This window comes from Pseudochaenichthys georgianus, chromosome 9 (genome assembly GCF_902827115.2).
Source record: "Pseudochaenichthys georgianus chromosome 9, fPseGeo1.2, whole genome shotgun sequence".
NCBI lineage: Eukaryota > Metazoa > Chordata > Actinopteri > Perciformes > Channichthyidae > Pseudochaenichthys > Pseudochaenichthys georgianus.
This window is the reverse complement of record NC_047511.1, coordinates 33,530,875-33,557,991: the sequence shown is the minus strand read 5'-3', so window position 1 is coordinate 33,557,991 and position 27,117 is coordinate 33,530,875. Positions and strand designations below refer to the sequence as shown.

The following is a 27,117-nucleotide window of genomic DNA, read 5'->3' as shown; positions in this document are numbered from 1 at the left end:
GAAGAAAGCTTTCATGGCCTTTACCCTCCAATACCCAATCTTCCTCCATACTTTCTCTCCAGGTCCTCTATAACTTTCTATCTGCATGTTTTTCTGTCTATACATTTCATAAAAATGTGCAAATAAAGCACATGCTTGTGTATTGTGACACGTGATCTCAGATGACACATCATGTTCACATCATCACCAATGAGTGAAGCTGGTCATGGTAAACACCCTGTCATTACCGTTGACACACACTTAGTTAGCCAACTCTTTCTTCTCCCTTCTTTTTCACCAATAGTCTCCAGCGAAGGTAAGTCCACCTCCGGTTCTCCCTTTCTGACAAAAAAATATGATTGTTGTTTTTTGGGCTTTATGTTTTTTGATTTGGTTTGCCTGACTGGTTGTCAGCAGTACTGGCCTAATTGTCTTTTATCATGGTGAAAGGGTGTAGCATTGGCTAAAGAAGAACCCATTACATTTTTGGAGAAAATCACATGCGGGATACACAAATCGTAGACCGCACCACAGCACTGAGACTGCTCTTCCTAAGGTCTTCTATGACATCCACTTAAACACTGACAGTGGCAGAATCTCAGTGATAGTATTATTAAATCTTAGCACTGCGTTTGACACTGTTGACCACAACACATTACTAGACAGACTGGAAAACCGGGTGGGACCTTCTGGAACACTTTTACACTGGTTTGAATCCTACTGAATCCACCTTTAAACTGGTTTGAATCCTACTTCTGCTTATCTTTCTTACAGTGCAGACGCTTTTCTGCTTGCTCCTGCCTCTGCTTACTTTTTATGCTGATTTTCCTATTCTTATTCTCTGAAAACTTCGAGCAGCGGCTCCTGGACATTAACCTATCACTGGGACAGTTCTTCTTCGTAAATAGACGGAGGTTTTCAGCCATATTTCAACATTTTTACGGCGACCCCAGTCTTACAGTAGCGTGGCCTAGCAACAGCTAAAGCCTGGTAGGCTACTGCATGCTATTTAGCTTAAGCTAGTTGGTAGAAAAATGCCTCCGTTCTCTACAGATGACTTCCACAAACTTCTACAGAAGATGGCCGTGCTGGAAATGAAAATGCAACGGCTGGAAGTTAACGTGGAAGTGAATGGACTATGTTGTGGGAATGACACCACTTTACCAGTGTTGCAAAATAATGGAAAAGGGTATGCTAACTCACAGCTAGTTAGCAGCTACAAGGATTCCAAGGAACAGGAGGGCTGTGTACCGGGTCATAAATCTACAAGTGGTGGTCCTCCCTGGAACTCTCTGGGTGCAAAGCCTAAGAGTAAATCATTTTCATGGGATTTGGGAGGAAGGATAACGGGCAGAGCCCAACACTCTGAAATATGTGATGCGACCGGCTGGCCTGCATTGTTATCACCCAAGAGGAGCGCCTCTTCAACCCCTAAACAGCAGTGGACAGCTGCTAAAGGGAGAATTACAAAAAATCCTCCTAAACCACCAAGTGTGCCAATCCAGAACAGATACGCTCCGCTGACCGAGAGCCGGAGACCTCTTTCTGATGACCTGGATAACCCGTCCTCTTCACACAGCAGGGTAAGGACCAATAGCTACTCCAAAAGTAAAAGGCTAGAGGGAAAGCTAACGACTGGGCCTGAAACTCTGATTGTGGGTGACTCTGCTGTAAGAGATGTAAAAGGTCTGTGTAGTAAGAACAACACCAAAGTACTCTGTTTTCCCAAGGATACAGTCTCTGACTTGGCTGAGAAGATCCTGCATATTGGGGCTGAACATCCGACTGTGAAGAATGTGGTACTACATATTGGAACAAATGATGTTGTGAAACAAGAGTTAGAAGTGCTGAAAAAAGACTTTAAATGTCTGTTGGAAACTGCCAGCTCTCTAAATGCAGAGGTGTTCATCAGTGGCCCTCTACCGCCAGTCAGAAGAGGAGTGGAGAGATTCAGCATATTGTTTGCACTGAACACCTGGCTTTCAACTGTCTGTACTGACCATTCTGTGCATTTTATTGACAATTTTAACTTTTTCTGGGACCGCAGACATCTTTTCAAGGCAAATGGAGTTTGCCTGAACAAGTCAGGAGTGAAATTGTTTATCTCTAACATATTCAACTGCCTGCGTCATCAATCTGTTCCCTCTGCCAAGGACAAGCGGCAAGAGGAATCAAAACAGGAGATAGACACAACACATCGCGCAGAAAACCCTGAAGAAGTATCACTGCACCCGCCTGAGGAATGTTCTGATTATGGGAGACCTATGAAACACACGGAGGAGTCCCCACCGCCCGTCACCCCCCCCCCCTGTCAACGCCTTTGAGGATACTCCGTTCACCCTTTCGCCCTCGCCCACCCTCCTGAAGATCGTGGAACACAAGAAGGAGATACAGAGGGCTGGCACCGATTCCTTCCTGGATTTCAAAGACCAGACTAAGGCGATACGCAGGGCTGGCAGCATGTCCTTTACCCCCGCTCCTCAACGACGGCCACCAAAATCACCAAAGCAGAGACGCGCACCATCTCCCCCGGCTTCATCACCATGCCTACCACAATCATCCAAACCAAAACAATCTGCAAACTGATATCTGCTGGGTCCAGGCTCAAGGGCGTATGGCACTCTCAACTCTTTCCAGGACATGCCCGGGCCCTGCCTGCCAGTAGCTTTGCCGATATCTGTGTTGATAGGTAATAGATTAAGAGCGGTGAATGATCTTAGATACAGGAAGCACTCAAACGTTTGTGTGAGTTTATCTAATTTAGCAGTGATTCCATGTCAGCCACAGCTTGTTACAAAAAACATGACTGATAGTGTGTTTAACGAACTTAAACTAGCTTTATTAAATGTCAGGTCTTTGGCAGGAAAAACATTTTTAATCAATGATTTTATCACTTTATGTTTTTAACAGAAACTTGGATTGAACAAAATAACAGTGCAGCTGTTCTTATCGAATCAACCCCTCCCAACTTTAGTTTTATGAGTCAGGAAAGAATGCATAAGAAAGGGGGTGGAGTTGCTATTCTGTTCAATGATTCCCTTCAATGCAGGAAGACATCGTATGGAAACTTTGATTCTTTTGAATATGTGGCCCTTCAGCTGAAATGCTCCTATCGAGCTCTGTTCCTAAATATCTATAGGCCACCCAAATACTGTGCAAGCTTTTTTGATGACCTTACTGAACTGCTGTCTATAGTGTGTATTGACTTTGACCGTCTAGTCATTGTTGGTGATTTTAACATCCATGTTGACAACCCCCAGGACAGAGGGGCTAAAGAACTGTTTTGTGTTCTTGATAGCTATGGACTGACTCAGCATGTGACGGAGCCCACGCACAATAAGGGGCACACTCTGGACTTAATTATCTCAAAGGGTCTGAATATCTCTAAGGTTGTGGTGACTGATGTTGCACTGTCTGACCATTCCTGTGTTTTCTTTGAGAGCTCTATTTCTGTTCACACAAGTGTTCAAAAAGAGGTAACCACAAAGCGATGTTTAACTGAAAATACTAGGGAAATGTTTACTCTAGAATTTTTCTTCCACACTTGCCCCTGCTAACACCTCAGTAAATGAGCTAGTAGATCATTTTAATTCAAAAATTAAAAATGTTATAGATGCCATTGCTCCAATTAAGGTAAAGGAAGTGACTGGGAAGAAAATATCTCCATGGAGAAAGGCCATGACCGTTAAAACAGAAAAAAGAGAATGTCGAAAAGCTGAACGCAGGTGGCGAAAAACAAATCTCCAGGTTCACTTTGAAATTTATAAAGAGAGACTTGGCCTTTATAATTTGGAATTGAAAAACGCACGACAATCATTCTTCTCTGACATCATTACCAAAAACAAAAACAACGCACGTGCCTTGTTTGCTACCGTCGACAGACTAACTAACCCCCCAGTGTCAGTAGCCTCTGAATTTCTATCCACCAGGGCGTGCAATGATTTTGCCTCCTTTTTCACTGACAAAATTCAGAAAATCAGACAAGCAGTCAGTGCCTCTGCATCAGGAACAGCAAATGTGTTGTCTCTGTGTCCACTTAACATCAATTCAGACATCATGACACAATTCCATCAGATTAATGATAAAAACCTGGAGGACATTATACAACTTCTGAAATCCTCCTCCTGCTGCCTTGATATTATTCCAACAGGATTTTTCAAAGATGTTTTGCCTTGCATGGCCTCAGAACTACTTCATATAGTAAACAAATCTCCTCACTCAGGTATTTTTCCACAGGCCCTGAAAACTGCAGTCATTAAACCGCTCTTAAAAAAGAATAATCTAGATGCTTCAGTAATGAACAATTACAGGCCCATATCAAACCTGCCATTTCTAGGTAAGATCATTGAAAAAGTTGTTTTTCAACAGTTGAGTAATTTCTTGCATTTAAATAGTTGTTTCGATGTGTTCCAGTCAGGCTTTCGTCCAAACCACAGCACTGAGACTGCTCTTGTAAAGGTCTTTAACGACATCCACTTAAACACAGACAGTGGCAGAACTTCAGTGTTAGTATTATTAGATCTCAGTGCTGCGTTTGACACTGTTGACCACAGCATATTACTGGACCGACTGGAAAACTGGGTGGGACTTTCGGAAACAGTTCTAAATTGGTTTAAATCCTACTTAAAGGACAGAAACAACTTTGTTTCTATCGGTAAATACACATCTGAGTTGACAAATATGACATGTGGGGTTCCTCAAGGCTCCATCTTGGGGCCTCTTCTCTTTAACATCTACATGCTACCACTGGCTCAGATAATGAAGAACAACAAAATAAGTTACCATAGCTATGCAGATAACACACAAATGTACGTAACAATTTCACCAGGAGACTATGCTCCAATTCAAACACTGAGTAAGTGCATTGAACAAATCAATGACTGGATGTGTCAGAACTTTCTCCAATTAAACAAAGATAAAACTGAGGTAATGGTTTTTGGAGCCAAGGCAGAACGTTTAAAAGTTAGCGCTGAGCTTCAGTGTGCAATGTTCAAACCAACAGATAAAGCCAGAAATCTAGGTGTAGTCATGGACTCTGAACTGAGTTTCAACAGTCACATTAAAACAGTTACTAAATCAGCCTACTATCACCTAAAGAACATATCTAGGATTAAAAGACTAATGTCACAGCAGGATTTGGAAAAACTTGTCCATGCCTTTATCTTCAGTAGACTCGACTACTGCAATGGTGTCTTCACAGGTCTCACTAAAAAATCTATTAGAAAGCTGCAGCTGATTCAGAACGCCGCTGCTCGAGTCCTCACTAACACTAAGAAAGTGGATCACATCACTCCTGTTCTGAAGTCTTTACACTGGCTTCCTGTGTGTCAAAGAATAGATTTCAAAATACTGCTGCTGGTTTATAAAGCACTGAATGGTTTAGGCCCAAAATACATTACTGACCTCCTGCTAAACTATGAACCATCCAGATCTCTCAGGTCTTCAGGGACTGGTCAGCTTTCTGTCCCCAGAGTCAGAACTAAACATGGTAAAGCAGCGTTCAGTTATTATGCTCCAAATATCTGGAACAAACTCCCAGAAACCTGCAGGTCCGCTGCAACTCTGACTACTTTTAAATCCAGGCTGAAGACTTTTCTTTTTGTCGCTGCTTTTATTTGAACTATTCATATCTTAAACTGCACTGTAACTTTTATCCATGTACTTTTTCTTGTAATGTTTAATTGAACTATTTATATTTTAGACTGCACTGTAACTTTTATCCATGTATTTTTTTTCTTAATGTTTATTTGATTAGCTTTTCTTTTTTAATGCTTAATGTCTTTCATTTTTTAAATTTTTTTTTGTAAAGCACTTTGAATTGCCTTGCGTTGAAAAGTGCTCTATAAATAAACTTGCCTTGCCTTGCCTTGCCTTGCCTTACTTAAAGGACAGGAAATAAGTTGTTTCTATAAGTAACTAAACATCTGAGAGGACAAATATGACATGTGGGGTTCCTCAAAGCTCCATCCTTGGGCCTCTTCTCTTTACGATCTACATGCCTCCACTGGCTCATATGATGGAAAACAACTAATTAAGCTAACGGCTATGCAAAGGACACACACATTTACAAATATTTACAACTATTGGTCCAGTTCAAGCACCTAGAAGATGTTAGAAAGCCCACAGGTTTTACATTTTAAGCTGATAAGTCTGTTTGTTGATGCTATATGTTTCAATCATTAATGATCGCAGTGATTTGGTCCGTTACATGCGAGTGATGTCAACGGTGAAGCCGTGCCTGCGTGCTGGCAATATGTTTACTTTCGGTTTTGTTTGTAACGGTGGGTAAATACCGTGAACAACCCATTACACGACATCAGCAAGACCTTGAAGGAGCTGTCTGGGCTACATCGCTGGCGCCAAGGCCCTGAGTTCTCGGTCACTCCAAAGACCAATGGCCGACCAGCCCTTCCGCCCATCCAGAACTAGAGGACAGTGAAAGTCAGCTTTCTGTGGACATGTGACTGTCAGCCCATCTGTTTGACTCCCTGATATCAACTACTTAGTCCCTACATGAGGCGATCGATCTGAGCTCTAGCTCACCTGATGAAGCCGCCTACTAACTACATCAAATCAGAGAATCTCCTTCTACGCAGTTGGAGTCATTCCCATACAGTATGAGGTTAAAGCCCTAAGGTCTGATCATTCCCTACCAACCAACAGTAGTTTGGGCTCTCTGTCTATTGAGTATGATAGGGAGACAAGACTTATCAGAGCTGGAGGGAGATTGCGAAGAGCTGAGCGGCTGAAGTCAGATTCCCTTCATCCGTCTGGTTAGATCCCAAATATCATTTGACTAAGCTTATCATCCAGGACTTCAATGAGATGCTCTTTCATCCTGGACCAGAGAAGGTGCTGGCTGAACTGCGTCACAGGTTTTAGATCCTGCGGGGAGGGAAGCAATCAAGAGGTATCAGAACACCTGTATGCAGTGCCAGCCACGCCTTCTGTACCCAAGATGGCAGACTTTCCTTCGGCTTGTCGACGTCTGTGTAAGACACCTTTTTACTCAAGCGGCGTAGACTGTTTTGGTCCCTTCCCTGTTAAGATTAGAAGGCCGACAGAGAAGCGATGGTGCATACTCTACAAATGCCTGCACTTAGACCTCCTAGAAAGTCTTGACGCCAACGCCTTTCTGATGTCTCGTCGGCGCTTCATTGCCAAAAGAGGCAAACTCTTTGAGCTCCTATCTGACAAACTTCATTTGGGGAGCCAGGGAGCAGATCACGTTTTGCTTTAATACACCGAGTTCTCCCGTGATGTTGCTCTCAGAGTTGTACTACAGGGGTAGACGGTGAGCAAAACTGTGCTCCAGACTGTACTTACAGAAGATGGAGGGCATTCTGAATGCCAAGCCTCTTGGCTATGTATCTCCAGACATAGCAGATCCAGATTTTATCACTCCTAATATTCAGCTGATGAGACGTTACGACTCTTCACTTCCTCAGCGTAGGTTTTCTTTAGGTTTTGTTGTGACGGTGGATAATAAGACGACGGTGCTTTTTCATCCCGTTTTCTCTCGCCGTTTACTCTCGCCGTTTACTCTCGCCGTTTACTCTCGCCGTTTACTTGATTTACTGCTGATAATAGCTGTGCGTAAAGGCACAAGGGTGAAATTGTTTATTTGTCCAATTGTCAACTTCAACGTGTTGTTGGGTAGTAATGTTAATATCTATGGCATTAGGCAGTATTAATTCGACTCGTCTACTGAAGATAAAAAGTGCTGCTCGAGTCCACTTCATTTCTGAGGTCTTACAATGGCATCCGGTCTGTCAGAGAATTTAGTTATACTACTGCTGGTTTAAAAAGCACTCAGACCCCACAGTCTGTTTTATTTAGATTTATTTTCTGGAAATTTTAATTACTGCTTTAAATGTATTTAATGTCTGTCACACCATATCACAATGCTTTTAATGATTTTTTATTTTTGTATATGTTGTAAAGCATTTTGAATTACCTTGTGTTGAACTGTATTGCATACACTTGGCCTGCCTTGTCTTCCTCGCCTTGCATTATATGTCAATTTTGCAGAAGAGGTCAACAGTTTAGATTCTGAGAAATTCTGTTTGATTTCCTGAGCAGGACAATGGTTGGGAAGTCCCTGATTGCAGGTCTGGTGGTCCTTGTGGTGGCCGCAGTGAGCCTGTTCCTGGGGGTGTTCATGGGCCTGGGGAAGAAAAACACTCCCCCTCCCCTGGACCACTTCTACTCAAAGGCTGCTGTGGCTGCTGATGCTGGAAAGTGTTCAGAAGTAGGAAGGTACAGCAATTCAGACTTTTGTTTTCCAACTGTGACACAGCGGTATACTGTGTATCTACATGTCTATAGGTGAGTCCATGCTTCTACTAAGTGTATTCTTGTGTTTGCAGGGACATTTTGAAGAAGAATGGGTCAGCCGTGGATGCTTCTATCGCAGCCTTGCTTTGTGTCGGTCTTCTGAATGCTCACAGCATGGGCATCGGAGGAGGGCTATTTTTTGTCATCTATGACGCTGCCACAGGTAAGTGTGCATTATTAGTCCAAAAAAAACAGTTAAATGAGAAGAAACACAATCTGCTAATTATCCTAATCTTCTGCTCAACAGGAAAGGTAGAAACCATTGATGCAAGGGAAACGGCCCCCATGAACGCCACAGAAGACATGTTTGGCAACAACACAAAGCTTTCCCGTACAGGTACTAGCCTGAAGCTGTTTTAAGTATTTCCTAGGCAGAGAGGAGAAAAATGTGGATTGCTAACTTTAAAGATTTTTCATCTAATATTACATGACTAACGTTGTATCAGATAGACTAAGAGAGATTCATATTTGAGTTTCCAACTTATCCATCAACTTATGTTCCTTCATGCTTAACAACCTTTCTCTTCCCTTGAGCATGCTTCTGGTTACAGGGTTGTTTCTATTCTGGTCTACCAGTCTGACAGTTGACTGAAAAAAATACCTTTTAAAAAGTAAAATAGTGGTGCTGCTGTTTCTACATGACAGGTGGATTGTCCATAGCAATTCCTGGGGAGATCCGTGGTTACGAGATGGCCCACAAGAGGCATGGCAGGCTGCCATGGAAGGATCTGTTTGAGCCAAGCATTGCCTTGGCTCGAGATGGCTTTCCTATTGGAAAAGCTTTGGCTCATGCTATCTCCAAGAGCAAAGACTCCATTGAAGGAGACGCCAACATGTGGTGAGGGGGAAACATCATCAATGGTAGATTAACGTTTAATGGAGCAACTTTTGTCAATCTATTCATTTCATTCTCTGTAAAAAAAACTATATGCAGGATTTCCAAAATCTTGGCAAATTCTGTGTAGGAAAATTGTATGTTTCTTGAAAAATCTGACTATTATGGAGACAATTGTCTATAGTGATATACATACAGTGCTTGGTGCAGTCCTAGGTAGAGAGGTAGAGGGGTGCAATGTCTGTTTGCCAGTGTGGCTTTTTTATGCTACCCCTTGGGGTTGCCAAAGCCGGACATTTAAACATTTCTATTGACAAAACACTAAAACTTAACTGGTTTTCTTCTTTCTCTTTTATCATCTTCCAGTGAGGTGTTTTGTGATTCTCAAAAAAGCATACTGAAGGAAAACGACATTGTTAGATTTCCAAAGCTGGCCGAGACGTACCAAAGAATAGCAGAGGAGGGGCCTGACGTGTTTTATAACGGGTCAATGGCACAGATCATCGTCGAGGACATCCAGGCAGCAGGTGTTATGTTAATTCTTGTTCATTTTTCTGTTTATAGATAGATTCAAACTATTTATTAGTTCTTATACTGTAAGACCTGGAAATTGGAAATACCACAATTACTGTCAATTGAGCATTATTCCTTAGTGTAATTTCACTCTGACACTTATGTGCTTGTTCTAGGAGGCATTATCACCCTGGAGGATTTGTTGGAGTACCAGCCTGTGCTCAATGAGAATCCTCTCAAGCTGAATGTGGGGGAATACACCATGCATGTCCCAGACGCCCCCTCCAGTGGCCCTGTGCTGGCACTCATACTCAACATAGTGGAGGGTGAGGAGCTTGGCCAAGTACTTGTGCAGCCATGTAGAAGAAAGGATGTCAGGTTCCCTCAGGTCGTCCCTGGGAATGTTTCTCCGCCTCTTTTGGAAGCAGAAAACAGAGCTACGACTCTGTTCTGTTTGCCAAATTTAATTCACCATCAACACCCAATCTGTTCAGGCAGACCATCTTTAGTCATGCCTTAAATAAAGAGTGGCATCATTAATTTCCAATTGGGGAAATATTTAATGTATTCATAAATGAATCTGTAGGAATGTTCCCATATTTGTATTGCTTTTCTGTTATTCGAATTAAGAGTTCCCAGTTTTAATGACCTGCCACTGACTGAAATGAATTGTTAACATAATGATACAGAGGACTCAATAACTGATTAAGCAAAGATAATGTGATTCTTTATAAAATGCAGAGATGTTTTTTCCTCATATTATTTTTGCAGGGTACAACTTCACAGGCACAAGTGTGTCTACAGCTGAGAAAAAGACTCTGACGTACCATCGAATCGTAGAGGCTTTTCGTTTTGCTTATGCCAAGAGGAGCAGACTCGGGGACCCACGTTATCTAAATATTACCGATGTAAGCCTTTATTTTTGAATTATTGTTATGCGTCATAGATTTATTTTGGAGCTTTTTGGCTTCACAGTTGAATTGTCCTTTCCACTGTGCAGTTTGGTCAGGGGCACCATGTGCATTTGTTATCAGATTCAGAAATAACGTATTGATCTCCTGGGGGAAATTGGGTCAAGTTATAATGGCTTCATTTAAAAATAAGAATATATATATATATATATATATATATATATATAAACAAAGCGAAGTTATGAGAACATTCGAAATTCCAGTAGGATTAAAGATAATGCTTAAAACTAATAGTATTAATAAATCATTTTAGCTAGAGTAATTTCAAAGTTGATTATATTTTCTTCTTCAAATTATTACAGTTACTATTACCGTTTTGTAACTCTGCTGTTGTTTGCCATTTAGGATTTTTCAATCAAACTCTCAGGGAACTGCTGCTCTGAGACAGACTTGTTTTTCTCTCCTCAGCTCATCCTAAACATGACCTCAGACTACTTTGCTGATGGCATAAGAAGTAAAATTACAGACGACACCACCCACCCAGACAGCTACTATGAGCCGGACTACTTTGTCCCAGACGACCACGGGACGGCTCACCTGTCGGTCATAGCTGAGGACGGCAGCGCTGTGGCGGCCACCAGCACCATTAATTTATAGTACGAAGTTTTCAGAGAAGCACATTTGGGTGCATTGGATAGTGCAGTAATACATCTAATGGATTATTATTACTCCTCCTGAAACTGCCTGTCAGAAAGAAAACACTTCAGTTGATTATCATCTGTGACATGTTTGTGTTAATAACTATTTAAAAGCCGTTTTATTTCTCCAGCTTTGGTTCCAAAGTCATGTCGAGATCAACTGGAATCATTTTCAACGATGAAATGGACGACTTCAGTTCGCCACACATGACCAACGGGTTTGGGATCCCTCCATCACCAAACAACTTCATTCAACCAGGTGTGGCTGGACTGAGTTAACACACTTGTTTTACACCAATCAATGGTTTAGGCTAAAACTTCTACACCATCTTCGTTGATGGATAGCAGTGTTAAAAACAAAAACATGTTTTCACAACCACAAAAGGTTGACTCTTTCTCTGTTGGGGATGATGCAGAGTTGATGCTTTCACCAGCCTTTTTATTGTTCCTGGATTTGTCAGTGTCACGAACACTGATATCTTAAGCTCACTATCAGCCTCCTCTTCTTACACTTTAAAGCACAAGCCGATTCCAACTGTGTAACCCTGCTGATAGAACATTTTTCTTTTTTTATCAAATTCTTGTGGCTGTTTTAAGCTTTCAAAATTGACTTTATTAATTATTAAATATATTAATAATTCAATCAATGGTAAATCCAAGGTAAAAGTTCAAATGTAATGGTGTAAAATGGTCTAATTGGGCGAAAACTATATAATAACCTTTTAGCATTGAGAGGTAAAGTAGCCTGCTGCATCTCCTTTTGGATCTGTTTTCAGGCTTAGAAAATCTCGCCTTTGAGGGTAACTTTTACCAATCACAGGTCACTTTTGAAATACAATAAACTCAATCAAACTTGTGTCAACATCGGCAAAGCATGTTATAGATTGAGAGAAAGTGTTAGTTATAGTTTTTACTTCTGTTAATTGTTAACCAAATGTTCCAGGCTGCGGCTATGTGGCTAGCTTGAGCCTCAAATTACAACATGTCATTGTAAAAGGCTTCAGACCCATTTGTTTGCAATGAAACAAATAACTAGTACTTTCACATTTGACAGTGCTTGTCTGGGAGGGGCTTAGGACAGAGAAGAAAGGGCTGTATTTTTTGTGTGTTTGTTTTGCATTTTCCCCAAAACTTCCAACCCCAGCTTTAAGCAGTTGTAGCCCTATTTTTCTATCTGTTGCAGGCAAAAGGCCGCTGTCTTCCATGTGTCCTACTATCATCTTCGACAAAGAAAACAAAGTCAAAATGGTTGTAGGAGCGTCTGGTGGTACAAAAATCACCACAGCCACTGCATTAGTAAGTCTGATTCATTCACACGCCATCCAGCAGACACACAGTCAGTTATTTAACATTTTAAAATGTTTTCTGACTGAAACAGGTCATCCTGAATTCCTTGTTCTTCAACTATGACCTAAAGAAAGCTGTGAACGAACCGCGCGTTCACAATCAGCTCAACCCAAATATGACAGTCGTGGAGCAGGGCTTTGAAAAGGTGGGTTATGCGTGGAGACATTTAATGCAAAATAACATCTGGAAAACTGCTAAAAGGGCCAGGAGACCCTCAGTTGAAATGTGCAGTATTTTATTTAGCATACCACTGTTTTTTTGGAGTGATTTATTAACGTACAGGCAAACTTGAAACCTACATAAAACATGACTTATTAAGTAGTGATTTGGCTTTAGTTTCTGAAATTGTATTCAAACATCGCAATGCAAAAACAATCCGTTCACCCATCAGTATTTGCTAACAATTGCTAATAAGCACTAGAAAACAAAGCAGGGGAAGTTAGCAATGTATTGCTGCTGCAGGTATTTGACCTATTGATGGTGCTGGATGAATTAAATATATCCTCTGATAACCATGTCTGTAAATTCTAAGCCATGTTGCTAAAATCCTTCTGGGGGTAAGACATTTGTCAGTTGTAGTTTGATAAAAACAAAATAATAAAACAAGGACTGTGGGTAATCTCAGGTAGCCAGGTCGAGATTTCTTGAAAGAGACCATAAGGCCAATATCTTAAACACTCTGCAACTCACACCAAAACAATCTGGATTGATAAATAGCATAACAAGAAAGAGTTGGTATCTTTGATTTTGGCATGAGCCATCTCTTTAACCCTCTGCATTGTACTCTATATGTTTGTGTGATGATGATACTATGGCAGAGTGTTCTGGAAGGTCTGGTCCAGAAGAATCACATCACGCAGCTGCTGCCGACTCCAGACTCTGTGGTCCAGGCGGTGGTGCGGCAGGGGGAGCGTCTCTGTGCGGAGTCCGACCCCAGGAAAGGAGGCTATCCAGCGGGATACTGAGCGTGACTTCAGGACCTTCTGTTCTCCTCAAAGACACTCGGACAGAGCTTCAACACAACCAGGTGCCTGCACTGGAGACTCAAGCAGTATTTAAGCCATGGAGACACAGCCACCACTTACTCAAACATGGAAAATGACTCCAATTCAAAACCTTTTTTACTCGAACTCAGTAATTCAGCATTTATATTCTTCCTTTTTGGCATCATTCTTTGAGGTTTTAAGTAAAATAACTGGTAGTTTTACTCTTGGATCACCACTACTGGGAACTGGTGATTTTTTCAACACATTCTGCTTTATAAAGTGAACTTTTTTTAAGTATGTCACAGTATTGGACATATTGAAAAAACAACCGAATAAGTAACTGACTAATTAGTCAGTTACGAATAAGTAACTGACTAATTACAAAAATAAAATAAATGTTTTTTAGGTAAGAATCTGAGTGGATGTAGGTTGTCAATGTAGTACCTTCATTTTATTGTCTTATGAAAAAAGCTGTTGTCAATAATTGGACAATTTGTCTGAGAAAGAGGGGAGTTTGGTATCAACCATCAATTACAAGCTAGAGCTTTACCAAATTAATAAAAACACCTCAGGTTGTTTGCCTGTTTTATCAAAATGTCTACCTAAACTTTTCTTCTGGTGTAAGTTGATCCTGAAAACAAAGAGTATAGAAGAAACTGAACGTGTTGTTTTCTACCGTGACTCTCTAATGAAACTATTACTTTTTGAATTGTAAATGTTTAATATCGAGTAGAGGTTAAGTGAACGTATAGTATATTCTGAAAAATACATTTGCAGATATATTTTTCTAAACATGCATTGTTCTTATGCCATGTGTGTTGCCATGCTTGTTATTAAACATTTTGAACAAAAATGTTTTATTTTACCACACGGTAAAATGTGCTCACTGCTACAATCTCTCTCAGATTTTGTTCTTCTGTATTTTTAATGAATCTCATACGAGGATTGTTATGGAAACTTCTGTGTAGCAATGCGGTGGGAGTCACCGACTCAGGAAGGAGACAGGGTAGAGCAGGAGCTTCGATGTCAAACACTGGAGGTTTATTTGGAGTTACGGCCGGAGAATTCACATCACAATCACAGCAGTCACGGTCTGACTGCACGGGTGGTTGCCATGTCAATTCTGGAGAACCTCTCTCTTGTTAGCCCATTTAACTGGTTTCACAGAGTAATCAACATGTTTTGATAAGATAGCTTTAGACAGTTGGGCACACTGAGTCACTTGCGTCCGTCACTTATGGCCTCGAGGATGTCATACCCTGGAGTCCACAAACAACATAGAAGGAAGTGTCCCAGTGCACCCACAACAACAGACCATCTGTGACCTAGTGTTGACCGGTCACAGAATGGGAACAATAACATTATGGCTCAAGCAGCCTATGTCCTTAAAGGAGATAAACAAACGTCAGGGTTGGTCCTGTACGTCATATCTAGGAGTCTAGGTCAATAATTTCCCTAACAAGGATGATTAGAGACACATGTGAAAAATGTATTTGAAGTATACGTTTAGTGGCAATCCAGAATAGTTTTGCTTAGATAAATGTCAATTTATGTCTCTATCCTCAAAGGAGGTAACACATAGGGTTAAGCATGTGAGGCACTGATGAAAGTATTACAATTTCTATATATTTGCACTTTCAAAACAGGGTGCTTGTGATTTCAATTATATATATTTACAGCAAGACTGTTAAATCATTGTTTTCACTCAAATACAAATTCTAAGCAACCAGGACTGAAATCTTAAGGGTTGGCAAAATGTAGTGTGGTAAATGCATTTAGTCCAGGGCACAAACAGTAAAAACATAAAAGCAGCAGGCTTAATAAATGTTTCGCTTGATGAATTAAGATTCACTGGTTATACGATTTGCTGTCAATTAACTTTGTCTATTGACTAACTTTATTAACTCACCGTTTCAGCACTTGAACATATACATTGAATGAATTGTTTTCCTCATTGGACTGTAAACAAAACGTGTGCAGCACTCAGGACCCCCGAAGAGACTGACCCCATTTCACTGTGTGGGGACAACATGCTGCCAATGGGTACAAAGCTCACTCTCAAGTCAGATTTGTATAATTCATACATTTTTCTAAACTCAAAAATATTTTAAGCTGCTTTAAAAAAAAGAAATCGGGTTGTTTTTGAAAGGAAACGCAATATCTCTAAGATAGTAGATCTTTTCTTTCTCATGTAAATTCCTCTGCTGCAATGAAAATCACTCAAATAGCAAGCTTTCTGCTGTAAATGGTTTTGTGCAAATTGATGAATAAGAATAGGTGGTTTGAATCCCACTTCAGCAAACTATACAACGCACATAAAGACTCTTGCACATATGCATAAACTGAATGCAATACACTCTGCACTTTTGTTAACACACACATTCCTTTGGTAGTGTGTTATAACAAACATTAGTTAATCCTAAACTTTGATCTGGCCCACGTACTAACACTGTTATTTGTAATCTAGACAATCCTTTAAATACAGGCCCCATTTGGCCCCGGGGACTGAAGCCAGAATACAACAAGCAACAGTGACAAGATTTGACTGGGGTGAGTGTGGAGAATCACACGACGAGTGATATTTACATAGAAAGCAGGCCTGCTTTTATTATGCACCACTGTCTATCTGTTTGTCCAGTGAATGACACGAGAACAAACATGGCAGTTTCAGGGAGCATGCACAGATGATAAAAGAGACAGAAGAGACATTTCCTGTCCAGGGCTCTACTTTCCTTAAAGATGCTTGAGCAGCAACTATTTCCACTTGCACAGAAACCTATATCATACACTACAAGAAAGAGAAAGCCCAAAAAAGCAGAATAGGGCTCCTAACAAAACTGTTACTACACTCTCACAGAGAGATGTTCTCAGATACATTACCCTTCACAATTATTCCTACATGAGCCAGATGAACTGAGAACCAAATAAGAGAAAACAAGTCGTTTATTTTTCTGAAAGAAGAGCAGCGTGTAATGGATTACAGGCCCGTCAGGCCACCTAAATGTAATGTCACCATACAAAAAGTCGTTATCTCAAATAGTGACAGATGTAAGTGGAAAACGGATAGTATCTGGTGTTATGTCATCGAAGGGCTATTGCATTGTAGATGTGTTCACGATTTTCTCCTTCGGATTCCAGCTTCATCTGTATTCTTCAGCCGGAATATGAATCATCCTGGCCACAGAAACACATTCATCTTGTGGCTAACTGTGATATTACCCTCATTCATCATGAAGCGGCAGGTAAATCAGCACAGCCTTGACAGCACCTGATAAACTTTCAACCTTTCTAGCATGCCGTGGGGAGGCATGTTATGTCTGTCTGACAATCCTGGAGTGTTGCTGGGGTTGAAGTGTTATTAAAACACGCTATGTTTATCATCAGGCCACCATACAAATCGGTACCCGGACACGAGTGCAGAGACGAGGATTCTATTTTGGGTCTGCCGGTAACTCAGCCTTGTATATGAATACTGACATTGTCTTCTCTAATTATTACTCAGGCATTGTGTGCAAAGAGTTCCACAATTGCCTAAATATTTGCAAATGAAATGTTTTAGTGCTGACAGAGAAGGACAGATATTTGTCACCATCTAGCGAGCGCAGTAGGTACTCAACTCAGGAGTGTCCTTTTCAGCCAGAATGACTCCTGTTGGTTGTTGGACAGGAAGAAGTTACAGTCGCATGGAGACTGGAGGCGCTGGGGATTGCAGCTCCTGGTCCAGCAGCCGGAAGAGCATCGCACTTTTGTGGCAGTGCGAGGTTTGTCCCAGGGAGCGGTGGAGCAGGGCCTGCAGGTAGTGGACGTCCCGCAGCCGCTCCTTACAGTTCAGCTTGGAGAAATAGCCTGCTGCCTCATTTAGCGTGTCAACGGCCAAACCCGCCAAGTGAAAATCTGCAAGGCAACAAGAAGAGTTTATAAAGAAGGTGCACAGCTACACAGACCTGTGATATAGATGAGTCATAATAGAATAATAATAATTCATTACATTTTTATTAGAGCGCTTTTCCAGGTGCTCAAAGCGCTCTACACCAGGGGTTCCCAACCTTCACGGCCCGTCTACACTACAGCGTCGAGAGCGTCGAAAGCTCCAAACAGCTCCAAGCTGCCCATTCACTTTCAATGGGGTGACGTCACGTAGCCGCGCTTTTTCGCCGAACTGAATTGTGGGTAGCCGAGCGAGGCGTCTCAGGCGACCCAGGCGACCAGAAGTTGAACATTGTTCAACTTCTGGTCGCCTGGACGCCGGAGTAGCCAGCGCCAGCCAATCAAATCCCGTTTCCCAAAATCTGACAGCTGAAGCGCTAGCCAATCAAACCGCGTCTAAGCTGGGAGAGATATCCCGCCGTTCATTTCTATATTTTCAAAAAAAGTCGGAGGAGAAACTAACTATCGCCGTAGCGAATCACCCGGTTTTGTATGACCAGACCCTCTTCACCTCCCGGGATACAAACCGGAGGAACCAGGCATGGAGGGAGGTGGCAGAGACAGTGGGGGAAACTGGTAGGTTTTCGCCTGTTTGGGGAGTTTATATATATATTGCTCGCATAAAATCCCGAAAACGGGGGTTTTTGCTTTGTATGTCGGGGGCGGGAGATTCATGTGATTGGTTGTTGGCCGTGTTGCTTGAATAAAATCCCCAAGCTCCAGACACGCCCAGCTCCAAGCTATTTTTGGAGCTGTAGTGTGGACGTTCCGTTATTGTGCCAAGGACCGGAAGATACATTAAAAAAAAATCGCGGACCGGTTGTCCATTTTAACTGATTTTAATATTTACTCACCACCAGCAGCAACAGAGGCTAATTGTATGTAACAGCCTGAACAAATACTAGAACAATATGCATCCAAAACATATTAACAACGTTTAAAAAATAACCGGTGTCGTTTTTTGGTTTTTCGGAAAAACGGAAAACCGACATTATTCAGTTTTTAAATCCAAAATGGGAAAACAGAGAAATCAACATTTTGGTTTTGTTTGTATGATTTACGGATAATCCAGTGAATGCTGGGAAAACGAGGAGAAGGCGCATTATGAAGGAGATGTCCGGTCGCCAGGGTGTGTGTGTGTGTGTGCGTGTGTGTCACTGGCATTTGTTTTCAGAAGATATTATGATAGTGACGTTCGTTCCGATGCACTCCGATAGCATTTAGCACTACATCGAGATTAAGATTAAACTAATTTATTTTGGGAACACCCGCATAGGCTACCTATGGAGTTGGCCAGATGTGTGTAAATTACTGTTCATGGTCATTTGAAAACAAATGCCGGTGTCGGACAGACACAAACACACCGAGCTGAACTGAGTAACACACACACACACACACACACACACACACACACACACACACACACACACACACACACACACACACACACACACACACACACACACACACACACACACACACACACACACACACACACACACACACACACACACACACACACACACACACACACACACACACACACACACACACACACACACACACACACACACACACACACACACACACACACACACACACACACACACACACACACACACACACACACACACACACACACACACACACACCTTGGTGACTGGACATCTCCTTCATAAAATGAATAAAAGGGGGAGTAATCGGGCAGTTCGATGTGTGTAGAGATGTGTGTAGAGGTGTGTGTGGTTAACACGTACTGTAGCAGCCTGCAGTCACTCTTAAGCCGTTCTGATGAAGGTAAACACAGCAAAGGCGGTGCGTAAAAATCTTTACCCGCTGGTACTGCACTTCTCAGAGGCGGAGTATACGTCCCGCTGCCTCCTGCTGCTGCCTGCAGCCATTTCATGAAGTGAAGGAGGTTTTCCTTCTATTGGCTAACAGCTGCGGGCAGCAGATACCGTGAGAGTCCCGGACATGAATTCATAGATCAAGGCAGACTGGTTTACGCTCCTGTTTTGCCAATCCGGAGCTTAAACAAATAGCTCTACACCCCTGGCCGACATGTCGTTAAAATGAAGTCAGAGTTTGAAATATATCTCAAATAATGTATGCACTGCCATTTCCCCAAATAAACATAACAGTCTGCAATTAAACGGTTGTCTCCTGTACGCTCCTCTTCCTACTTGGCGCACCGGTAACTTTCTCGTGCGCACGAGAGGCTGAGCCGCCGAATCCCTCGGAACATCATAAAAGCCATTTTCAACGGTTTTCTGGTGAAAGATTAACTAGGCTACTGGATGAAATAATATGACTGGTATAGGTGCGAAAATGAAACACTTTTTGAAAAAAATATTATGATAAAATATTTTTATATATTTAGAATTCTGCAAATATTACAATAAACTCACAGCTATTTCGCGGCCCGGCAGTAACACCTCGGGGAACCCCTGCTCTAGCCCACTGCGCCAAGACCGCAGTCCAGACATTGTTCATCGTGGTCATTTGGTTGAAAAGAAAGTGACCCTCAGCAGCAGAGTGCATGCTGCTCTGTTTCTTTGAATGGTAATATCTGTTCTACATGAATGTAATGTCTATGAGATCAGATGTACTGCGAAGTGGTCAGTTACCTGCTTGCCCTTGTCCGTTTGGCCTGAACCCAGCCACAGCCATCTGACAGCGTGCGGTCAGCAGCAGGGCTCTGCCCTTGTCCATGACCGATCCGTGGGCCAGAACAGGCTCGATGGCTTCATGCAGAACACTCAGAGCGTGCTCAGGAACTCCCAACATCAGCTGCAGACAGAAAACAGAGACAATTAGAACGGCACTCAGAGCAAAGACATCTGCCAAGGCCAATGGTGCATTCACATGCTCCTGGGCTGGTCACATCTTTCCAGTTGAAAGGTTATTTCCTGACTGATGTGTCCATGAGCTTTGAGTATTTACTTTGGAACATTGAGATTTTATTGCTCAAAACATTTAAAAATCAACTTGATAGCTGTGTTAATGTGAATATTCACATATAGGAACTATTATTTTTTAAATTAGGAAATGCAGCACTTATGCCATTCTAGCCATGTTATTGTAAGTATCTTCCCCGTGATTTGGATCTGCTCAAAAATGTAATTCTTACTTGGCCTATGCCTCACCCTATGAAAACATTTAATTGAAATTGGTTTGAGTTGTTCTGTAATTCTGCTGAAAAAACAGAGCAATCAAATGTAAGAAGCTTCATCAAGTTTAGTATAATTATATGCTCCTGTAAAGCAATTACCTTGATGCTCTACAAATAAAATAGCGTTGCACCAGCTAAAGAAAGCAAGTGTTGTATTTATTTTATTTTATACACCAGGCGTAATGCAATGCTTTGTAATGCTTTCTAATGCTTTTTAATGCTTTTGTGATTAGTATGTGGAACATTTTGATGTGTTTCTTGTGAATGACCTGAGTGAAGGCCAGGTGCAGGATGGTCTCTGAGGCCAGGGACTGGAGGTGGTGCTGCCTGGCCAGAGCCAGGGCCTGCAGGAGGAGAGGGAGAGCTGTGGAGAAGCCACACGACTCCCAGTGGAGCTCAGCGGTGGAAAGCATAACTCTGTATGAGACAGAAAAGGGCATGACGCACACAAGAAGAAAATGCAGCTCATACCGAAGCTTGAACGTCATACATTAAATATTTATGGTAGCCCTAAAATAAGTGAGTCAATTCAATTCCATAAATAAAAAGAGAATGTAGGCTAAGTTGAAGTAAGTTCACTGTCCTCTACACTCCAGGACACACCAGAATGGATAAAGTGTCTACCTGATGACCACCTCTGTGCATTTAGTCCTCTCACAGTGCACCTGCAGCCGCTGCAAGACGCTGTACGCCTCAGTGCTGCGGTTCAGAGCCTTCAAAACTTGAGCTTTCCTGTCAGAAAACACACTGTTACAGCTCCGACACAAAATACACACGTTAGCGACAGCCATTGTTAGAATAATGCGTAAGGCTGTTACCTGTAGAGACCTTCTGTTTTGTTTAAGGCAGAGATGGCTGTGACTAGTGGCTCTGCCAAATGGTATTTCCCTTCGTTCATGTGTCTGTCAAACTGGATTTTCAGATCGCACAGCATCCAGAGCTGAATTAAAGATTGAGGTAAAAATAACAAAAATATCATTATTTAGTATATTTCTTATCATGGATTATGCAAGCATTCAAGAATAAAGCAACGTCTCCCACATGCCTTAAGACCCAAATAATGAAGTCTGACTTTTGACACCTGTTTTAAAATACACAAATTATAACGCTGTAAAATAGCGTAGATCCCTAAATCCTTAGAAAGCTTCGGACTTATGGAGATTCTTGTTATCTAGTGTGCTTTAACCTTTTTTAAAATCACATATTTAAATATAGTACATTAAATCATTATATTCATTTTAATATAAATGTTAATAGTAGACAGTTAGACAACTTCAAAACTGAAAAACATTCAATCCCCATGAACCATTTAGTGTAAACAAACTAGGTCAAATGAAAAAAATATGTGCATTTCCCCCTTTATTCATTAAACATTATCTAAATAAGGCAAGAAGCAAACATTTTGTTGGTTTAAAAATAAGCCTCACAAATTCATTTAATAGAAGCATTACAACATTGTGTTTGTTACAGTTTGCTGGCCAGCCTTAACACTTTTTCTCAACGTCTTCAGTTACTAATGTCTGTCCTGAATATTACAGTAGGGTTAAGAGAGCGCACCTTTGCATGCTGGGAGTGAGGAGGAAACTGTTCTTTCAGATGCTGGAGAATGTCTGAAACGGCACAGTACAGGCCCTGCAACAGAAGCAAACAGACATGTTGAAGTCAGGGAGCTGTAAGGAAGACCTGATCCATGTTTATCACCTTTGCCTCAATGCCGGGTCACCTGACTAATGGATGTGCTGGAGTGAGGCAGAAAGCAGACGGACGAGATCGAATTAAATGTGTTACCTGCTCAGCGTGCAGCTCGGCCAGGTGGCACAGAGCCACAGCGAACGCCTCCGTGTTGTTCTGCTGGACCCCGAAGTTGACTTGCTCCAGACTGCTCATGTTGAGAAGCAGCTGGGCCTGCTGCAGAGCCATGGTGCTGCACGAGACACAAGGAAAGGGCTGCTCCTGAATCATGTATTTGTACACCTTAACTTGTAATATGTATTTTTATACTCAAGACAAGTTTGTGTTGTACATTAGATGTGATCAAAGTTATTCCATGCGTCAAAACATGAGACATTTCAGGCGTGTTTCACAGAGATGATTTGAGCATGCAGTTCACTCTAAGTGAACACAACTGACAAATGGGTGTCAGGGGGGAGCGAGTTGAAGAGCCTGACCTCTTGCCGTACATCCTCCATATGGACGTAGTCTGGGCCAGGCTGATCTCGATCAGCTCCGACAGGCTGTGCTTCCAGTGCAGGATGTCAGTGTCCTTCAGAGCGTCCATCAGTTTGTGGGCTGTCTTCCCCTGCGTCGCCCCCTGCTGGACCAGAGACTGAATGCCCAGAGAGGCCAGGTACTACAGCAGAGAGGGTTATCATCAGTGTGGTGGACAACACGTCAAAATAAAACCTATGCAAAGCTCTGGTTAAGATGTGTACAATCAATGATGAAGGATGCATTCTGTGCTGCTTTTTTTGTTATGTTTTGGCAAGCTCTGTTTTAACTCGCTGTTTTTTTTTTATTTAAAAGCTTCCTATATATTCCTTTATTAAATAAAACTAAGGATTTAAAAATGACTTTTGTACTCAGCATTGCAAACAAGAATAAAATGCAAACTACTTGGATGAATTTGTGTTCACATTAATCAGAATTATTTAATAATAACCTTTCATAAAAAAATAAAAAAATGTAAACTCAAAGCAGCATTAACAAAGCAGTTTAGTACAGATGTTTATATTTGCTTCTTATCTTATGCCCACATTTAAGATGACAGCATTTTGTGATCAGGATTAGGCTGAACGGTTTTCAAAGTGAGCCAAGGCAATTAAAACATAATGAATTAACTGCCAGCCACTTTAATAAAGGCATTCTTATTAAAGCGCTTATGTGGCACTCACTGGTAGGCAGAAATGGGCAGCCATTTTCACGGAGTCCTCCGTCAGCACCGTGCTGTCAGATCCCTTCATCTGCTCCAGGGTGTACAGCCAACTCTGACACACAGACAGACAGGAGTAAAATAAGGTACACATTAAATTCAGACATAATTAACCATTTAGTTCATCAGTCTTTATCAATCTTTATGCACTAGGCATTTCTGAAGTTAAATAGATATTTTTTCAGATCAAATCTGCATTAAAATCGTGATGCAAAAAAAATAATCTGACTTTATCTCACAATGAAGTATTATCGTATAGTTGTGTAGAATAACATATTTTACCAGACAGTGCTGCAAGCACACGTGGTCGTTGGACTCCTGGGCAATACGGACGGCTTCCTGTAGAGCCAGATCAGCCTGCTGACTAATGGAGAGCAGATATTTTAATAATAATAATAAAGCTTTATTTATATAGCACTTTTCATACAGCATGTGCAGCTCAAAGTGCTTTACAAAATGGCACACGTCACAAGTAAAAAATAACCCACAAGCCACATTTTAGCCATGTTTTACAGATACTCTGTTCTTGGAACATGTTCACTGTTAAGACTCCACCAGTTCGTGTACTCACTAGTGGCCGAAGCGACAATGCAGGCTAGCCAGGTTGAGAGCTGCATAGCGGAGACTTCGGCCGTAGCCCTCGTCCCCGTTGCTCTTTCCTTCATTACCAGACAGGATGAGGCGGTCAAAATAATGTAAGAGACAGTGGGCGGAGAGGAAGATGTCCTGGACTCTCATGCTATTCAGGTAGTTTAAATAATGCTGAGGAGAGAGTGAAAATCACAGAGTTGATACAAAAGATATTCCCGCTATGGAAGACTTTTGACATAGTAGAATAAAATGAGAGGACGGAGCTCACAGCCTCAGCAAAGTCCGGGTTAAACTTCAGCATGTTGTTGAGCTCTTCCTGCAGCGCAGCAGGCTTTAGAGCTTTGTTCTCATCGTTCTTCAGAAGATAAGCCTGCAGAAAGATGTTTTAAAACACTGTAAGAACCCTAAGGTGCTATATGACCATATCTAGGTTAAACAAAGGATGCTGATGCCTGGTTCATTTATTATCTATTGTGGCAAATCTACAAATTAAAACAAGAATGCATTAATACAGTCAGATAAAGTTTCTTGATTTAACATCTCACCTGTCTTGCAAGAAAGTACTCCGCTTGTTTCTGTGACAGAGGGCCACTGCTTGGAGTATTGTCATTCCTACAGTGGGGCAAAAATAACAAAAGGTCAGCTTTTTAAAATCCCTCTGATCAGAAGTTTGACCAGTTAGTAATCTGAACACATTGCGCAGACACACAGTGAATACATTTATAGTAGTAGGTTCCAATGATTAGAACAAAACCCAATTTATAATCCACTTACCGAAGCTCTGACTCATGCAGTGTGGTGTCCAGCTCCTCTCTGTCTATCCGGTCTCCCACAGTATCCTCAGTGCTGGTGAGGTCCATGTCGGAGTCGTCAGCGACCAGCGCCGGCAAACTGAGCCGCCCGTCAGCAGGCTTGGCGTAGTGACAGTGGTAGTAGAGCTGCAGGGACTTGTACAGCTTGTAGACCTGACTGAAAGACAGCTTGTTGTAGGCCAGAAGCATGTGTCTCATAAAAAGACCTAAAAAATAGGAGGGAAACAAATGAATGCAAAACCTCTTAGTGAGAATAACACAGACAATTCAGAATGTAAAGGGACAATCAAAATGTTATGAATGTTGTATGCGAACCATTGAGAAACAGAAGATATTTTAAATAAAGCATGCACTTAAAATATACTCCGGCCTGATTCTCCATTACATCTAAAACAAGTTAGACTGTCACTACAATACAATGTTTTACTTTATACAACCCCATTTCAATAAAACCAAAGTATCCCTTAAAAAGAGAGAAATCCTGTGTACTACTCACCTACAACACTGGTTTTATAAGCCTCAGAATCAAAAGCAGTGAATGGAGTGGGAAGAGTGGAAAAGAAGTACTCCATGTCTTTCAGCTCTCCATCTGCCATTTCCTGCAGCCTTTGAAGGAAAAAGACAATGGCCCCTCAGCATCTACACAGGTCCAAACTTTAACATTATTGTGATATTGTATTATCTAACAGATTGGTTGTCATTTCACTAGATGCCATACCAAATGCTACATAAAAAGTATGTGCTACAATTTCTTAAACTTAAGAGACAATGAAAGCACCAGTAACTAGTAGCCTGGTGACCCTTTCTACCAGAGTTACAGCGTTGCCTGTTATGAAGTAATTCAATAAAGTCCCGGTGTTTCAAACGGAAGCAGCGTACCGTTGTTTGACAGCATAAGCAGTCTGAGGGCAACACTCCTCCACAGTCTTCAGGAATTGGCCAAGAGTCAGGTCTGGACCCTGATAACAAACAAGGTACATAATCAGCATTCCTTAATTAGAGACAGTACTGATAGAGACAAATAAAAAACTGTATAAAAACGATATTTAGTAAAGCGTAAAATAATTACACATTTCAAGTATAAAAAGGCAAGTGGCAGCATTATACAAAAACAAGTGAAACAAGTAGAAGTAATGAAGTAGCTGCAGAATGACAGTTGTAAACACTACATTTCCTAGTTTATAACATATTGCACAATGCACACATATGTAACATTCTTGTTACAGGTGTTGGGTGACACGGCTGCTCAACAACACACAGGTATGTAAGATAATACATTGATAAAACCAACCTGCTGCAAGGGTAGGATGAGTTTGTTAAGCCTCCTTCTCTCGGGCAGAGTGGTTTTAGACGCAGTCATGTCGTACAGCAGCGCCAGGACGGATATTTTATACGGAGTCACCCAGTCTTTGATCCCAAACACGTTAGCGTGGACCACTCCGTTCGTCATCATAGGATTGAAATACAAACTCTCATGCACGCTCGCCATGTTGCCAGGTCGTGTTAAAATGCTGTCAATAAATAACCTTATTTTGTGGCACAGTGGGTCACCATTTAGCGGAAAGAATAGTCCAAGAAGCTACACAGAGAGCAGCAGCTAGCTAACAGTAAGCTAGCATCTCAAGTTTGTTTACCTTCAGATTAAAAGTCTCAAGAAGGAAATAATGTATCAACATTAGTATCATCTAATTTGGAAGATACGGCATTTTACTGACTCAGGTAAGTCGTTTTATTTAAAACATGTTGACAGAAGTTGCCTCTTTGCTTTCAAACAACCCTCTCTCTGTCCCCTTAATAATACGTCACTAACCGACTGTTTTTCATAAAACGTAATGTGCAGGTATCAAGCAATGCTGCGATAACAACAGCAAGAAGAACAAATAAATAATAATGACATGTAGGTGATATACTTTCAAACGCCGATAATGAAGGATTAGTATGATTTAAGATGACTTTTCCCTTGGCTTGTCACAGTAAGTACATCTTTATTTTGAAGGTATTAGCCGGAAGTGGTTAATACAATCTTGTGCAGAAGTGGCGCGCAATATACTATCATCATATTGACGATTATTGCCGCTAG

At 41.5% G+C, this 27,117-nt stretch overlaps 2 protein-coding genes across 2 annotated transcripts; one reads left to right on the top strand and one right to left on the bottom strand.

Annotated features, from left to right (window-relative positions):
- The first annotated feature begins 748 nt into the window (after positions 1-748).
- ggt1a (gamma-glutamyltransferase 1a) lies at positions 749-14,427 on the top strand. Its single transcript, XM_071204397.1, has 13 exons — positions 749-1,562; positions 8,062-8,238; positions 8,349-8,479; positions 8,564-8,653; positions 8,962-9,154; positions 9,518-9,678; positions 9,841-9,990; positions 10,436-10,572; positions 11,044-11,231; positions 11,405-11,532; positions 12,457-12,569; positions 12,652-12,765; positions 13,439-14,427. The coding sequence occupies exons 1-13, from the start codon at positions 1,528-1,530 to the stop codon at positions 13,583-13,585; spliced, it is 1,764 nt and encodes a 587-aa protein (XP_071060498.1). The 5' UTR covers positions 749-1,527; the 3' UTR covers positions 13,586-14,427.
- A 2,104-nt stretch (positions 14,428-16,531) lies between these two features.
- anapc5 (anaphase promoting complex subunit 5) lies at positions 16,532-26,811 on the bottom strand. Its single transcript, XM_034092079.1, has 17 exons — positions 26,329-26,811; positions 25,917-25,996; positions 25,534-25,643; positions 25,000-25,243; positions 24,771-24,837; positions 24,494-24,595; positions 24,206-24,396; positions 23,917-23,998; positions 23,597-23,689; positions 22,874-23,055; positions 22,494-22,629; positions 22,263-22,337; positions 21,524-21,645; positions 21,330-21,437; positions 20,975-21,122; positions 20,161-20,323; positions 16,532-17,500 (listed from the first exon to the last, which is right to left on the bottom strand). The coding sequence occupies exons 1-17, from the start codon at positions 26,524-26,526 to the stop codon at positions 17,280-17,282; spliced, it is 2,322 nt and encodes a 773-aa protein (XP_033947970.1). The 5' UTR covers positions 26,527-26,811; the 3' UTR covers positions 16,532-17,279.
- Positions 26,812-27,117: the final 306 nt, after the last annotated feature.